This window comes from Astatotilapia calliptera, chromosome 15 (genome assembly GCF_900246225.1).
Source record: "Astatotilapia calliptera chromosome 15, fAstCal1.2, whole genome shotgun sequence".
Taxonomy (NCBI): Eukaryota; Metazoa; Chordata; class Actinopteri; order Cichliformes; family Cichlidae; genus Astatotilapia; species Astatotilapia calliptera.
In genome coordinates, this window is record NC_039316.1 from 34,320,538 (window position 1) to 34,337,020 (window position 16,483).

Sequence of the window (16,483 nt, forward strand, 5' to 3'; positions counted from 1 at the left end):
CACAAAATTGTTCTCAATTCGCCTCATCCGTGTGCGCTCTGTGGCCATTTTGAAATCAGGCACATACTTAAGCTTAATTTCCGTCCTCTCTCTGAGGAATCACACCTACTTATTTCCAATGGGCTGAAGGATACTTAGTGACTTTAGCTTTTTACTTTAGCCTTCAACAATGGTTTCAGTGGGACCAATTTGCATTTTACAAGTGTGCCATTCTTTTAAGAAATGCAGCTTCCCTGTGACAGCAGTGCGGTCAGGCTGTTTTTCACCTCTGGATACCAACACACATTTATTATCTTTTAAACCCTGGGTTCCCACATCCTGAGCAATGCCCCGTGGACTTTTAAGAAGTGAAGTGGTCAACAAGTAAAGTTAAACAATATGGCACACATTCAGTAGTTTGCATGCAAGCACATCACTTTTAGATGCCTCGTGCCCTGTTGGCTGTAAATGTATTAGTTTATTAAATAAGTGACAGAAATTCCCCAGAGGCAACGTCATGTGTCCTTAGTTTGTTTTTTTTTCTAAAAGGAAGAATTTGAGATATAATTTTCACTGTCTGTTCAATCAAGGCAACCGCCCCAACACAGAAATTCAATAAGCCTTTCTTCTGTCGCCTTCTGCCTAGGAATCGAGTACAACCCAAACATATGCAGCTGACTTTAGACTATATACATACATATATAACTTCTTTTTCAAACCCACATCCAGGCAGAACACGTTTCTCCACCAGAAACACTATTATAAGATAAGTATACTTCTCAAAAGCACCTTGGCAACTGATGAAGGAGAATTATATGCATAATACATCATTATATACTCAATACACACTTTAAGTAAATAATGGATGCAGAAGATTTTCACAATTTAGCTAACATTTTATCATTTATGACTGGAAAGAGAGAAAAAAGGGAAACAAGGAATAAATGAAGAAGTTAAAATAACCCATGTCATGCACCGACACTGTGGCTGGAGATGAAAATGTTGTCTAATAACAGTTAACTTACAGTTTTCTAACTACAAGCAGCAGACACTTTTTCTGTCTTGTTTTCTGTTTTCTTGTCTGGGTCAAGTTTTTTGCCTTGGCCCGCTGGGCTTGCTTGGCAGTGATTGTGTGCGAAAACCTCTAGACAAGACAAAGCAAAGCGGTTTTCAAGTAAAGGGTTGGTTTCCATGGTGATGGCCCCTGCCCAGGCAGCCTGTGAGAATCGGTCCTGATTGATGGGGCTTGGTTGTTTAAGCCTGGGTGGGGGGTTGCATGTGTGGGTCTATCCACTCGTTCAATTGAATGTGCATTTGGCTAAAAGGTCTATCTGCCTACCTGTTTTTCTTTTCTATCCCTCCATCCTTACACATGTGTTGATAAGGTTCAAGGCTTTTGATCAGGTCCAGGATTGCTAGCTTTATAGATTTATGATGCATATAGTTACACCGTACAAGTTACAAAGTGACACAAATGTAGGTAATTTAATGTGTGATGTTTTACGAAAACAAAAGGGATGAAACAGTTTTGCAGAGAAGCTTTTCTATTTATATGTGTGTGAATCAAGTGCTTTCAGTTCTTTTACAGCGCTGACCTTTTGCTTCCTCCTAAAAGCTTAAATTCAGTCATTGTTTTCAACAGCTCTAGACAACATGACTAAAAGGGAGGTTTCAATCAACAAGCTGTATTTAGAAAAAGTAAAACTCACAAGGCTGAGGAACCTGTGTAAGGATTAATAAAGGTTGCTTCCAGTTGCCCTTGTCTCAGGTCACTCACTTAGTCCGTCAGCTTCCACTCCCTTTTACTCACCCTGTGGCTGCTGTGGCTAAGTCACGCAAGTCTGCGATGCCTTGAATTCTCTTAGCCCCCGTCTGCACCTGGAAACATCCCACACTGAAGCGAGACCAGCAGTTGACCTAGTAAGATGGGGTTTTTTAGGCCTTACAAAAATCAAAGTTAATGTTGAGATGAGGAATTTCCACCCTGAAGTATATTGACTGCACCCTGTAGATCATGTGTCTGCTGTTTGGGTAACACAGAAATTAAGTTTAATCTTAGTTTAGCGTCACTAAATTGACTTGTTTAAATTTGTGACACACTGTGGTTTCTATTTTCTCGCATGCACTGTGTAAGCAGAACAAAGTAGACTTAAGATTATCCCTGCCAGACAGGCTTTTAGAGTGTCTGCTTAGATAAAAGGGCCGTGAGTGGGATATGCATTAAGTTGCATATATGCACTTTTAAGTCATTATGAGTAAATTGGCATTTAAAAAAGAAGAGGAAGAAGAAGAGAAAAAAGCAAAATTAATGTTATACTAATCTGCATCTCCATCCTGACCACCCTATTCTCAGGATCCTGCAGCAGCCTGGAGTAAGTGAAATTGATTTGCTGGTTGTAATACCTCTCATAGTACCAAATGTACTTTTTAGACATTGCTGGTAAATGTCCCGTGTGCTGTGAAAGATACCTATTTGTAGCAAGATGGATAACAAGTGCCCTTTACCAATTCTCTGCAAATCACTGAATGGTTGTGCATCATTTTGTCTCCCACTTTGCTAATTCAGAGGATAATGGCTCCTATTTATGACCCGAGAAGCTTTTCTCCATCAATTACCGTATTAGTCATAAAGCCAGTCCCCTCCCTCCTCTCACACCCCTCCTCCCCCACCAAACGACAACAGTAAAGTACTGTAAATGGAGCCGTCTCATATTCACATTCCCACCTCCCACTCTCTGCCACTTTATAATCACAGTGCTGGTGTATTCTGTGTTATCGGGTCCAACAGAGGTAGCGGCCAGTAGCAGGTGGTTGCTGTATTAGCTAAACAAGCGTCTGTGTGCACAGTGTGAGTTTTTCCTCCTTCTTCTATTCACTCTTGTTTGCGTGGATCTGTTCTATTCTCGGGGCCTTGTGAAGATAGCTGGGCCCCTATTGCTGGTTATTTTAGCTTAGGCCACGTCCCCCTGCCAGGCAGATAAAGACAGGTTCTGTGTGCTTATCTAGGCAAGGCTGTACCTCAGTCTGTCTGTGGGAAGCTTAGTGAATAGAGGGAGACTTTAGTAGAAGGGACAAATGGCCACTGTGGGTGCAGTGTCCTTTCAATGTCATCTCTGGTAACATAACGAACAACAGTACGTGGAGACTGACATGCGAGTTACCTTAGAGCCATAGAAGTGCATATATTTTCAGAAAAGGTGGCACTAGTGGGAATATAACCTGCCTACAAAGAGAACCTTCTAAATGTTTTGCCTTCATGAAAATGAACTGAAAGCTATTTTTACCCACTGGACCAAAGGAAGCCTGGAGGATTTGGTGCTAAATGTAGCCTTAATGAGCAAGAAGGCTGCCAGAGACTTGCAGTTTTTGTACTTGCATTTGATATAATTTGATACTGGTGTCAGTGCATATCGTCATCACATGGGCCATTCAATGCAGGAAACACTGTGAACAATTTTATCTGTTGATATAGGACCCTCTGTGCCATTATTCATTATTGCAAAGCACTTTAAATCCAGGCTCCGTTCAACCTTTCTTACCCTGCAATTACTGGTGTTGGCAAAGTTCAAATTGAACTTGGAGTCAGTGGTAACTGGCAGCAAAAGCCCAGAGGATCACAGCTGGGAAAAACAGAACAAAAGGTTAATTATGCTCATCAGAGTTCACACAATCACACACGGCATACCTGCAGTAACTGCACCTTTATAGACATTCAACAGCCAGTGCCAGTCAAACATATGCAGACAGGTACACAGAAACACCTCAGCAGAATACGTTTGCCCACCATTCATTTTATTCCTTTAATGTCTTAAATACACTTTTTTTGTGTTTTTATTGAAAACAAGAACTACATTCAGTTAAACTGGGAGTCCATCTAAATGAATTGTGCAGACAACTTTACCTAATCCGAATTGACTGGAAGTTAATTAAAGCTACTGACTTCCAAGAACATTAAACTCACTTTGTGAGATGACTAAAGTCTAAAAATATGCCCTTAAAAATACAAGGAAGGAGAGCAGAGCTAGAGTTAAAACTTTTGCCAGTCCTTATGTGACAAAACTTTCAGGCAGTGCGATATAATTATGTGCAATTTTATGCCTTGCAGTAATCTCTGTAGAGGTTGAATTTGAGATGCATGTCTCTGTGAACAGTGACGCCCAGGGATTAACCTATGACAGCAGTGACATCTGTAGGCCGTAGACTGATGTCCTCATCGTGAGAGAGATATTGTGTCTTACATTTGCACAACTACCTTTCCATTTTCTAGCACTAGCATTAGCTTTTGTCGAGCTGTGAGTGCCGCCTTACAGCTGAGCTGGTGGCCGTGATAGACGTTCTTAGCTGCGTTTTACATTTTTATTTCGTCCCCAGGCAATGGATGTCTTCTATTCAGAAGAATCTAGGACGGCTTTCAGAAAATGTACAAAACCCTGGTCACCCTTCCTTTCGTCGTTATTGAATGTCGCTTTAGATGAGAGTTAATGTAAATCTAGGTCTTAGAAATCAGACTTATTGTTAGTGGCGTGATCAGTGAATACTGTCGTAAATGCCTCGCTGATAAGGGGTACATGGACACCAGACGCCAAGGAGTTTAAGATGTTGCAGCACGTACAGCAGATATTACTGTTTCCAAAAGGTATTAACTGGCCGTTTGATCTCATGCATTTAAAAGAAAAAGAAAAATGCAAATAACCAAAAAAACAAACAAAAAAAAAGCAATAGGTACTGAAAGTTATAAAAGCTTTAGAAATATGCAGCACTCTCTCTTCACAGCCTCTCCTCGATTCTCTGGACCTCCCGTCACCTTCTCTACTCTTCTCTTCCAGTGTTCTCTTTACCACTGACCTCTCCACCTCCTGCTACACTTGTCCTTCCGTCCTTCCCAGCGGTCACACTCTTTTTCGTTCTCCTCTCAGCTCCCCAGCTGTCTCGCTTTATTTAAACCTTGCTGAGATAATATTGAAAACTATTTAGTTCTGAAAATTCTGCACGTTTCACGAGTTCAACTCAGACGCACATGCAAACAATCGCATTTATTGTACATTTCTCACATCCTATGAAGCGAGACAGGGAGAGGTGGAGAAGGCGACTGGGTGGAAATGTCAAATGGTCCAGGGGAAAAACTAATCAAAGAATGCTGTCCTTCAGCAGAACCACCGCCACAGGCTTGATCTGTGTAAATCCCTCTTCTGTCTCAACAGAGAGCGCATTGTAAGGGGGAGGTCAAATGCAGAGGAGCTGTGTTGTGTAAAGCTGTGTTGTGCAGTTTCAGAATGGAAATTGAAAGTGTAAAATGCCAAAAGGGGTCATAGTATGCAACGCACAAATAAAGCAGGCCTGGTCCTTGATGACGATGAAAGGATGCCGTACCTATATTGTACCACAACCTTTAACCGTAGATATAGGAAGTATACTCTAGTGAAATAAACAACAGAGTGTTATTTGTTTTGTTTTCTTTTGTAAATTCATTGTTTTTATCGTGCATGTTATATGGTTTCTGTGAGCTGGAGAACATTGTTTGACAAATTTAAATTTCTTTATGTTTAAATCCTAAATTAGTTCATTAAGTAACATCAGGTTTGTATTCAGAAGGAACTGGTTTGTAACATACATACTCTGCATGTATCATAAACATAGAATAAGCTTCTGAAGTTAGTAATGTTATTGTAATAATATTTATTTAGTTCAGTGTGGACAATATCCATCTCTCACAGACTGCAGGAAGAGATTTTGTTATATATGAAAACAAAATTTACTATCAAATTAGCGCTTTAAAATCTCACAGTCTTGCAATACCATTTACACTTTAAAAAAATACAATGTTCAGCAGGCTAAAGTTAGTATGTGTGTGTTGCTGTGATATTTGCATCAGAAACATTTGGATTGTGTAGTGCCTCTTCTCGCCCTTCTTCTTTTCCTTCCCCTTGTCTAACGCTATTCCCCCTTACCTCATTCTCCAATTGCGTATATCTCTTTACCAGATAATGAATGCAGGAACTCTCCTTCATATGTGTTTAGCAGTGCCTGGAGACTGGTGTTGGCCCATGGTCCCTTAATTATTAATTTGACGTTATGCGCTGGCCGTTTGATCATCCCCACATATCTGTATGATTCCATTTTAACGAGTTCCCCAGGAGTCTGTTTTCTCTCTGTTTCTCTCTTTCTATCAGACTTGTTGTCTTGAACTTGCTGCAACCCAAGCAGGAGGGGAAAATTCCAGCTCCAAAAGCACCAAAATTACAAACTTTTGACAGGCAAAAGCATCAATTTTCCCGGGCAGATCAATTTTTAGTATGTTTTAGTGCAAGTGAGAATTGAACTGCTGCAGTGGCTTAGTCAGTGCTATACTTTGTCCAGCAGGAAAAGTCATGTTAAGCACTTGGAAAAAAAATAGCGTCAAATTAAAACAAAAACTCATTTTTACTGTCTCATCTTCTTAATTGCCTTCGCTAATGTATTCCCAGCAACGCCGGTAGTATGCTAGGCTGTACTCTATTGCTCTGTGGGTAATCATTTTAAGCTAATAATCGTCTACGCCTTAGCAAAGACTCTACATATAAATTCACACCACAATGCTCTCTACCCAGCCCAGCAGAACTCTGAAGTTGTAACACTAAGATGCAGCACTGTGCTATGGAGACAAGAGTAAGAGACTGAAAGGGAAGAGCCAAGTGGAGGTTGATGAGACGTTCTGTACTAGCGTCTCTCTATGGATGCGTGCACTTAAACCGGGATTTAAAAGTCTGTATTTTCAGAAATGTAATTATGGTAAGAATGGCATTAGCTCTGGTGGTGCTGCATTTGCCTTTCGTCTACTAATGTATCTCCCTCTCTTCTTGTCCTCTCCCTCTTTCTCTGTTGTCTTGCTCCTCAGCACTACCACGCTTCACAAAAGTTCCCGTTGACCAGATTGGTGTCTCGGGGGGTGTGGTCTCCTTTGTCTGCCAGGCAACAGGTGACCCCAAGCCAAAGGTTAGTTGGAACAAAAAAGGAAAGAAGGTGAACTCCCAGCGTATAGAGGTAAGTGAAACCTGCTGTCCATTGGTGCAGCCTTTATTCTAAATGTTCTTTGTTGTTCTTTGTGGGATCGTTTTTTTGGAATTGTCCCACTTTACTTTACCTTAATGAGCTTTGGGTGAAATACTCAGTAATATTTTTATGCATCATATTAAAAAATGTCACTGTCGAAAAATGTATTGACCTAAAAAAATGTTGTATCTTCATGTCAGCGAACATTACATTGAAACATTTTGGAGTATCATGGGAGTAAATTGGGGGGGGAAAGCTGCTAAAAATTTAGATAAATAGAAAGTTGTGTAATAAACAAATGTTCTTTACCATTTGTTACTTTATATATTGTGATATTTACTGTTGTGACAAATAACAATCCTACAGTTTAATACCACATTACACGTTTTACCACATATTTTCTTCTCAGCAGTACAAAATTCCAAGTCTTCTCTTGCAGCTGGGGGCACTCCACCACCTTATCAAAAGCAACATTTTAATTAGCCTTGAAATTATTGCTGATAGCATCTTTGTTGGCTTGCTTCTCTAATCTTTAAGCAGTGTGCTAGTCTACCAGTAGCAACTGGTCAGTAATGAAATACAGAACCCTCTCATTCGTCTAAAGCCATTTTTTTTTCTTTTGCATTTGAATGACTCTGCTGTTGTCACATTTTTTCCCTCCTGTCTTTTTTCAGCACACAGCCCTGTCTGTGTGAATGTTTCTGCACGTTATTCATGATGTTTGTTGTTCACTTCTCGGCAGGCATCCCAGATGGCATCTCTAAAAGTCTTGATTGATGCTCAGTGTCTCTTAATTAAAAAGTTGCTTTCGTTAACAACGATGACAGTGACAGTGCAGGGATGCGCACACATGTACGCACACACACAGACATGCACAGTGCGGCATGAAGGTAGCCACAGGGGGAGGGGCTAAAAAAGCAAAAAATGGCACCATCGACAAGGGGAGATCAGCATTTCCACTGAGGACAAAATTAAAAGACAAGTTGTGTTTGTGCGTTTGCCTCGTCTGCATGCTAAGTAGGAAACAAAGCCAAGGGCGTGAAGGAGCCCGCCAGAACGGACGCTTCTTTTTCTCCATTTATCATAAAATTAAATAAAAAAAATTTATAAAGGGGTTTTGAAGTAGCTGGGGTTTTTTTCCCTTTTCCACCCTCTAGACAGCTGCTTTGATATCAATCATGATGCCGTGCTCTGCAGTGTTTTTAGCCTAATTAGCGGCTCAGCCCTGAGATGTGCAACAGTGGAGCAGCAGGGCTGCTGAAGACTTGTACTTGCATCTTATAGTCATGCTTTGCTCAGAGTTCACAGCAGTGAGTCCTTGGCTGAGACGGTGTTAACTTTTGCGGGGAAGGACAGATACTGGAGGAGTAGGTTTGCTGTGAGAATGGCAGTCTTGACCATCTACACTGACACTTCACACGTCCAGAATGAGGGCAAAAGAGAAAGGCATGGGAAATATTCAAATCAAGGGCTAATTAACCGAGATTTTCCATAATTTAAATTCTAGTCTTTTACCCAAGTCTTGAAGTTCAGCTCATTGCTTCAGGATACATGCCTGTTGATATGCTGGTGTTCAGGGAGATCAAACAAGGCTATTTAAATACTAGCCAGGGGCCAATTTCTGCGACTACTGTTGTAAAACTGTCCAGTTGTCAGTCACACGCATTGTTACATTTTCAGTAAGTTTTTGTTTACATTGCTCTTCTTATAGAATAATAGTAATAATAGCAAATAATATATTTTTATCATAACCAAACCAGTATTCTGACCGTTGTCTGATATTTTTTGTTTTGAAGAGGCTCCTTTATTGAGGTTCAAAACAAAAGGCTTTATAGAGAACAAAGGGCATAATTAAAGATCAAATCAACAGATAAAATCACAAAGCACAAACACTGTTTGTAGAGAGAGTATGCTTCCTTATGATTTTTTTTTTTTACATTTCTGATGGCCTCAGGCTATAAAACATTACCAACACGGTACCTTTCCAAGCAATGATATCTTGGTGGAATTGAAAACGATTTCTCACATTTTGGGAGCACCGATGACACACTCGTCCTTGTATCTCCTTAGGAAATGTGAGAATCTTATTTTCCTCAGGTTTGCCATTCTTGCCTACCTGTTGCTTCAGGTTAAAGTAGTAGTTTTTCAGTCCAAATCACACATTTGTCTGACTTAACCGTGTTCCCTACACTTCAACTCCACAGACCATAGAGTTTGACGAGGGTGCCGGTGCAGTTCTGAGAATCCAGCCTCTCCGAGCGCCACGTGACGAGAACGTCTACGAATGCGTGGCTGAGAACAGCGAAGGCGAGATTGTCACCAGCGCCAAGCTGTCCATCATCCGAGGTAAATCTGGAATTATGTAACAGTGTGCAGAGGCGTAACTACAAAATAAATCATGAACACGTACGTCCATGAGCTCAAAAGATGACATCTGTTAACTCGTGAAGCCTGTTTGGAACAGCTGTAGATAGTGCCCTACTCTTTTTAGTTTATTATTTATTACTTATTTGTTTACTTTTTGGGGATAAAAAACGATGTCTTCAGCTGTAGATGCTTTGATTTGATACAAATTCTTTTGCCGTGTAAAATGGTTTTCCTGAAGTGATGGTTAAAGAATGTGTGGTAAAACCATACCTAACATGCATTTTATTGATTTGTTGCTAAAGGTTGGTACTTTAGTTTCAGTAAAGATATTACACCATTTTTTTGCAGCGATTTAGAGGTGATGAATGAAGGTATCATAGACAGTCAAGCACATGTGGTCACATGTTTACACCTTTTTCTCAGTCATTCTACTTGTCTCTGTTTGCCTCACATTCATGGACACACGCATGGTGTCTTTTTCCTCCTCTGTTCACTCCTACTGCCATCTGCCATGTTTCCAGGCCTGGATGAAGCTGAGCAATTGCTGGCCGACAGTGCACAAGCTAGGCCTCCTTGGCTGTCACATCCACATGCGGTGGGGGTATTTTAGAGGCCTGGCCCAGAATTTTCAGTCAGTTATTGTTAGAAACAACCCCAAAAGCAGATGACTGGGTGCTATTCAGGTGGGAGTCTTCTAGGTATAGAGCTGCAAATGTCCATTCGATTTGAAAAAGTTATTTTTCAAGAAGCGATTAATAATTTAAGTGATTATGCAAGCAGAAATGCCAGCATTTTCCACATTTAGGTACTTTGCTCATTACACAATTAAATATGTTTGGGTTGCAATTTGCTTTTGAACTGTCAAAAGCAAAATGCAACCCTCTGGTAAGTCTTAAAACCAGAACATGTTGCAGTTTGCAGGAACATGAAACGTGATGTCATTCGGTGCAACGGTTCCTCTTCTCTTAACCCTTTAAAGCCGGTCGGAGCGGACACGCTCCATTTTGCGTAACTATTTTTAAATCCCGGTAGCACTGCAACCACGTAAGCTAGCGCAATAATTTTTTTTGCATATGAAACCGGAGGAGTTGTACTTGCATCTTATGCCATCAGCTTGTCCTAGGTCACAGTTTCCTTCCACATATAGCTTTGCAAAAACTGCATAAAAAGCACTTGCAGCAACAAAAACACAATATTCCAGAAACACGCTTTGCCGATCCGATCAGCTGTTTGTAACACTTCCTACGTCCATCAGCGCGAACTATCGCATATCCGGCATGACCTGCCCGGAACCGGAAGTGACGTCATTTTGCGGAAATGTAGTTTTTTACCATCATGGCCTTATGAGCCTATACTTGTGTTTTTAAAAGTTATGTTTGACTTTATGACTTTCTGTATCGATTCTGGGATGCTGAGGACTCATATTGCACTGCTGGAAATAGTTTATTTTGATGCATATGCTGTTATTTTGCAAATTTGCACTATAATATATTTTTTCATTTTTCCTGCAGTATATGAAAATTGGTGTATCTCAAAAATAAAACTATGAAGACACTTAAAATAAATTTCCTTTGGTGGGAAACTAGTTTGTGCAACTTTTTTGTATTTACAGTTTTGAGGGATAAGCCTCTTAAATTTCTCTAACTAGAAATTTATGTTAAAAAATCAAAAACGATTTTCTATTTTTTTGTAGTTTATTGCACTTTTTTGCAATTTATGTAATTACTATGCACTTAATGCAGACATATTATTAAAATTTGGGCTATAATGTTTGTATTGATGTATAGCAACTTGAAATGCTCCAAAAAATGGCTCCACAGCACGTAAAAATATACTATAAGCTCTGGCGGACTTGGTTCTATGGTAGGTCTTAAAGGGTTAACTTGGGTATTGTCTTTGTTCCTCATTAAAAATTTGAAAGACGAGGATTTTGTGTGGCTGTCTAATTACGTTGGAAGCCCTGAACTTATGTTTAAAGGGCTTAATATCCTGCCATATTAATTCTTAGTTTGATACATTATTAATTATTTTAAGGCAAATTAACTGTGCCGAAGCGCAGGGCATGCAAAGTGTAGGCACACATACCGATTTTAAACAAGAGGTTGAAAAAATAGGAACAAGCACACCAAATTTTGAACTACAAGTCCTGGCATGTGCATATGAGTGTGTGTACTAGTGTGTGTTTGTGGCTGTGTGAAAGAGCACAGAGCAAACTCAGGGCAGTCCACAGGAGCAGAAGGAAAATGAAAAGTTATTGGAATCAGCTCAACGAGGCTTCCTCTTGAGCCCAGAGGAAGACAGCAGCTCTCCTGCCCAGGCAAGACCCAGCACTTAAGGAGGGATGAGAATGTGATGATGGGAGTGAATGTGAGTAAGTGTCAGAGGAGCAGAGCAGTGCAATCTCTTTGTTTTCCATCTGTAATGAGTTCTGGGGGGCCCTGCATCCATCTATCAAGGGTTGAGAATGGAAAAAGGAAAGACAAATTAGGAAACTGGAATATTTTGGATTTTAGGTTATTATAATTTCATTCAGGTGTTCAGTTAACTGAAAACAAAGTGATGGAGAAAAAAATGAGGAATGTAAATGAAAGCAAAAGTATGAAGGTAAAGGTGGAAGTGGAGAAAAGCCAGAGGAAAAAACGAGGGGGGTGAAAAATGGAGAACAGTTGGCCAAAGATGAAGGAAAACAGGAAGTGTTGCGGGCGACTGGCAATACAGAACAGGTGAGGAGGACAATAGCCCAACACTGGTTCTTGGCACTGGGGCAAAGGATTATGGGATATGGCACAAGGCACAAGGGACACATTCGCAGTAAACATAGGGATGTGGTCTGGGATCTAGGGAGATTGAAAATGGGTCGCCGTGATGGGTGACTTGGCTAGAAAAAGCCACAGTGCATATTTGTGAGACTGTACAGCCGCATGCACAGAGGCATCCACATACCCACATTTGAATAAATTTACATGGCTCACACATAAATGTAATGCACACACACACACACACACAGATATACACACACACACAGATATACACACACACACACACACACACACACACACACACACACACACACACACACACACACACACACATACATATATATATATATATATATATATATATATACAGAGGGCAAGAAATATTCTCTCACAGTAAGACCATATAGTTTATTTGGACAGTATGCGGTGTAACTGATAAGCACACAGACCAAAAGACTGCAATATAGCTTTCTCTGCCATACTGAAAACTCATCTGCCATGAGAGCACATGGGATTCGCTCAGAGTTTAAAATGAAATTAGCAACAGCACAGTGTCCACCAAACTCACAATTCAATGCTTGTCTAAAATGGTACCAGCTAAATAGCTGCAGCTGACCACACCCTGTGCTTATAGTTCATTCATCTACCATTGTATCTGCGCATGCAGGAATTCACGATACAGCATTTCTCTTTTTTTATCTAAAGATATGTGCAGTCTAGCTTTAATCCATGTCTTTTTTCACTATACCGTGACAATGACAGTACCCTGCGTTCTCATCTGTTGTCTCCACTGTTTGTGGTGTGTGCATGTGTTTATTGGCGGCAATGGCAGGTTGTGTTTTGCACTGACTGTGACACCTCCTTGGCTGTTACTGCAGCAGCTGAATACCTAAGATCAGGGCCATCTGGCTCTAGTAAGACTTGCTTACAGTCCTCTGGGAGTCCTTGGTGAGGGACCGCCGTATGAAGCAAACTCTTGAGACTTGACACAAGTTGCAGCTTGTTGTGGGCTTTTTGTCATGTTTTACTTTCTTTTCATAGATTTTAAGATTCATCTTTTTTGTGTGTGGGCACAAAGGGGTGGGGGGAAGGCAACATTGCCACTGGGATACCGTCAGCTCATGCTGCTGTGAGGAGATCATGAGGAGTTATCCCTCTTTGTGTGTTCGTCTTTTTATCTCTCTCTGCAGTCTTTTGCCCTGTGATTACTGCTGCAAATGAAGTCTCCCATGAGGCAACCCAAGTAGCAAAAACTGTGATTGATGAAATTGGGTCTGATATTCAATTTTTTTAATGTTAGAAAAAAAAGAAAAATATGTGCCTATCTTTGAGTTTGAAGTACCCTCAAACAGATGAGAAAAAGGCACAACTGCTGAGCGCTTTTAATAAGTGAGCACCAAAACCTTACCTTAATACACACACACTTGCTGCAACACACAAGAACTGACCTGGACCTTTATATTTGCTGCTTTTTTCACCAGTCGCATTCACAGCCTTATTGTCTTTTCCCACTCTCAAGTGTGTGTGTGTGTGTGTGGGGGGGGGGGGGGGGGCATCTTAGATTGTTGACCAAGGAACCCAGCATGCTCATTAGCTCATGACTGGTGACTGATAAGCTGATGGCCTCTTAGTACATGCTTACTCCTTCTATAGCAACCAGCTGCTTCCAACTGGTTTGCAAACTTGCGTCCAAACAAACCACAAGACAGACAAAACCAAAGCGTACCAGGACACACATCTCATATGAACTATGACATGGGTTTGTTTTAGAGTCACAAAACCTGGGCGCTTTGTTTCAGTCAAATGTGAGGTCATGTGTGGGTGGGTCATGCAACAGCACAATGATCCCAAGCACACGAGCAAACGTACAACCGAATGGCTGCAAAAACAAAAGACTCGAGGTGTTGTAATAGCTTGGTCAAAGTCCAGAAATGCTGTGATGGCACCTTAAGAGGACTGTGCATATGTAACATCAACGAACTAAAGCAACATTGTAAAGATGAATGGGCCAAAAATTTTCCACATAATGGATTTAGGTCAGCAAAAGTTGCACGCACCATTTCAAGACTAAAAACTCTGCCTGTTCGCCACAAACCTGCACTATGTGGTTCACGTTCAGGGCGCACCCACTATTACCCAAAGAGGAATGGGGCATAGTGAGACTACTGTTTGATTGGGGTGTCTGCAAATTGGCCACTCTCATGCAGGAGCAGGTAATGGCAAATTTTAATGGGATTCGGTGTCCTGATGATTGGTGCACACACAGTCAGTGCACCAATCAAGCGCTGCGATTTCTGAACATCTTGTTATTTGAGAAGAGTAGAGAACTGTGAAATATGTGCTTGGGAGGTGCAGTAATTAGATTTGGTGGGTTGTAGTGGTGCTGGGTGTTTAGCTTTACTGACCACAGAGACGACCAATAGAAAAAGGAACAATCTCAACTTCACCTTTGCTGTCTGTTTACCATAGACACATTTTTGGCCCTTTCACGTAATTTTTCTAACAATATGCTCTCTGCTTTTTCCTCTCACTCTTCCTCTCACTCTTGTTGTTTTCTTTTGTAACTGAAAAAGAAAATGTGAGAAAGTGCATCCTGTCATAGTGGGCAGCAGCAAATAGAGGGTGTGGATGTCTAATACAGGGGTTGGATCTTGGCTATGATAGCAGAAAAAAGTAAAGAAAAGAATAAAACAGTGGAAAAGGCTAAAAAAGGAGGAATGAACGACTGAAGGTTAGGCTGATGTTAAGTTTATGGTATGAAATGTGTGACGCAATCTAATTCAGTTTTTTTTTTCAACCAAGGCTGCAACAGAAGGGGAGGCGATAAGAGAGAAAACAAAAAAATTCTCCTCCTTGCTTTTCATTTCATCAGTATTCCCTGTACGCACCTAACAAGCGCAAACCCGCATTTAGAGTTGTGAAATATTACCCATAACTTCATTTTTATGTCCCGTCGGGTTTTTGTAACATCCTGAAATGACGTTTACATCTTCTTACTAATATATACAGTAACAGTTGCGTACAATTGCGAGAAAAAGTTGGTGTTGTATTGGTTTTAGGAGGATTTCTAAATCGATTATGTGTAAAACGGGGTGTGAGCATCATCTAAGTCACAATTACAAACAAACATAATCCGACAAAGCTAGTAATGCACAAATCAGTTGCTTGGCTACTTGTTCCGGCTTGTAGACTTGTCTTGTTGTGAGTAAGGGTCTACAAAGTCTGGTTCCCTCATCATGACAACTTTCACATTCCCTTAGAAGAGACATGAAGGCGATGCATGAAAGTGCAAAAATCTACATAGTGTTTTCTAGAGACTTTGTGTCTTGGTTATTAGTGTACAGTAAGACAAAGTATGTACAAACGGAATTCACAACTGCTCTCCGTCACAGCAGGTAGTCCTGCAAACATCCCAAAACTTTTTGATGAACAAGTTTCTAGGGAGGTTTTATCCCAGAAGTTTCCACATTGTTGTTTAAATCTCACAGGCCGCTACAGAAAGCATTAATGAAGGTTGGAGTGTAACTGTTTGTGCGACACTAGCCAGACTGTGTGGCTTCGATGAAGTTAAGAGGTCCCGTGGGTTGACTTTTTCTTTCAACCAGTGTTGTTACAAAGAAGGAAAATAAAGACTGTCTGCGAGTGCAGAATAATGTTTGTGTTTAATGGTTGAATTAATGTATTTTACAGGAGGATTTCAAGGCATTGGGCACTCTTGATGAAACATTCATTAAAGCACTGAAACCAGAGCAATTGTGAACAAGAGAAAAGGGAATAGTCTGTTTCCGGAAGTCTCTGCAAGAATGCATGGTACAGATTGGTGCGTGGGACACTGGTGATATGTTTCGCTCTGTTTCTTGTATGCGTGCACAGTATAGAGAGAAACAAAGAAAGGCAACAATTTAGCAGGCAGGCAGTGGCCACCCAGAATTTGTTTGTCAGTATCAGTAAAAGATCTGTTTGTTCTTCCTCTTCCTTTCTGCCTGTGTCTAAAATGACCTTTACCCTCTTCTGCTAGTCCCCAACACTTACTGACTAGAATGATTGCCAAAAAAAGTATTTTGATAACATAAGATGTTTCATACGAGCCACATGTTTGTGTTCAGTTCCTGTGCTGAATGTCAGGTGTGTTTGTTTCTTTGTTATCTATGCTGCCCTCCTGGTCAGGTCTCTCTCAGTGAGATTTTTTTACCTGCATAAATAAAAGATATGCCTTAGTTGCCTGAATTATTTAACTCATAAAAATGCATTTTGGTATAGTTTCTTTGTTCTTTATGTTGTTGTTATTCAGCTCTTTTTTAGGATAAATGGATGTACAGACCTCCTCCTTTCTCTGCTGGTATTCTTGA

The 16,483-nt window shown here is 40.6% G+C and overlaps 1 protein-coding gene across 16 annotated transcripts in view; it reads left to right on the forward strand.

Moving 5' to 3' along the window:
- Nucleotides 1-16,483, forward strand: part of ptprsa (protein tyrosine phosphatase receptor type Sa) — a 230,880-nt gene that overhangs the window by 113,029 nt on the left and 101,368 nt on the right. For all 16 annotated transcript variants that reach the window (XM_026143591.1, XM_026143599.1, XM_026143595.1 and 13 more), the window contains 2 exons: nucleotides 6,854-6,999; nucleotides 9,213-9,354. In XM_026143591.1, the coding sequence (XP_025999376.1) occupies nucleotides 6,854-6,999; nucleotides 9,213-9,354 (288 nt within the window). The remainder of the gene's footprint in view (nucleotides 1-6,853; nucleotides 7,000-9,212; nucleotides 9,355-16,483) is intronic.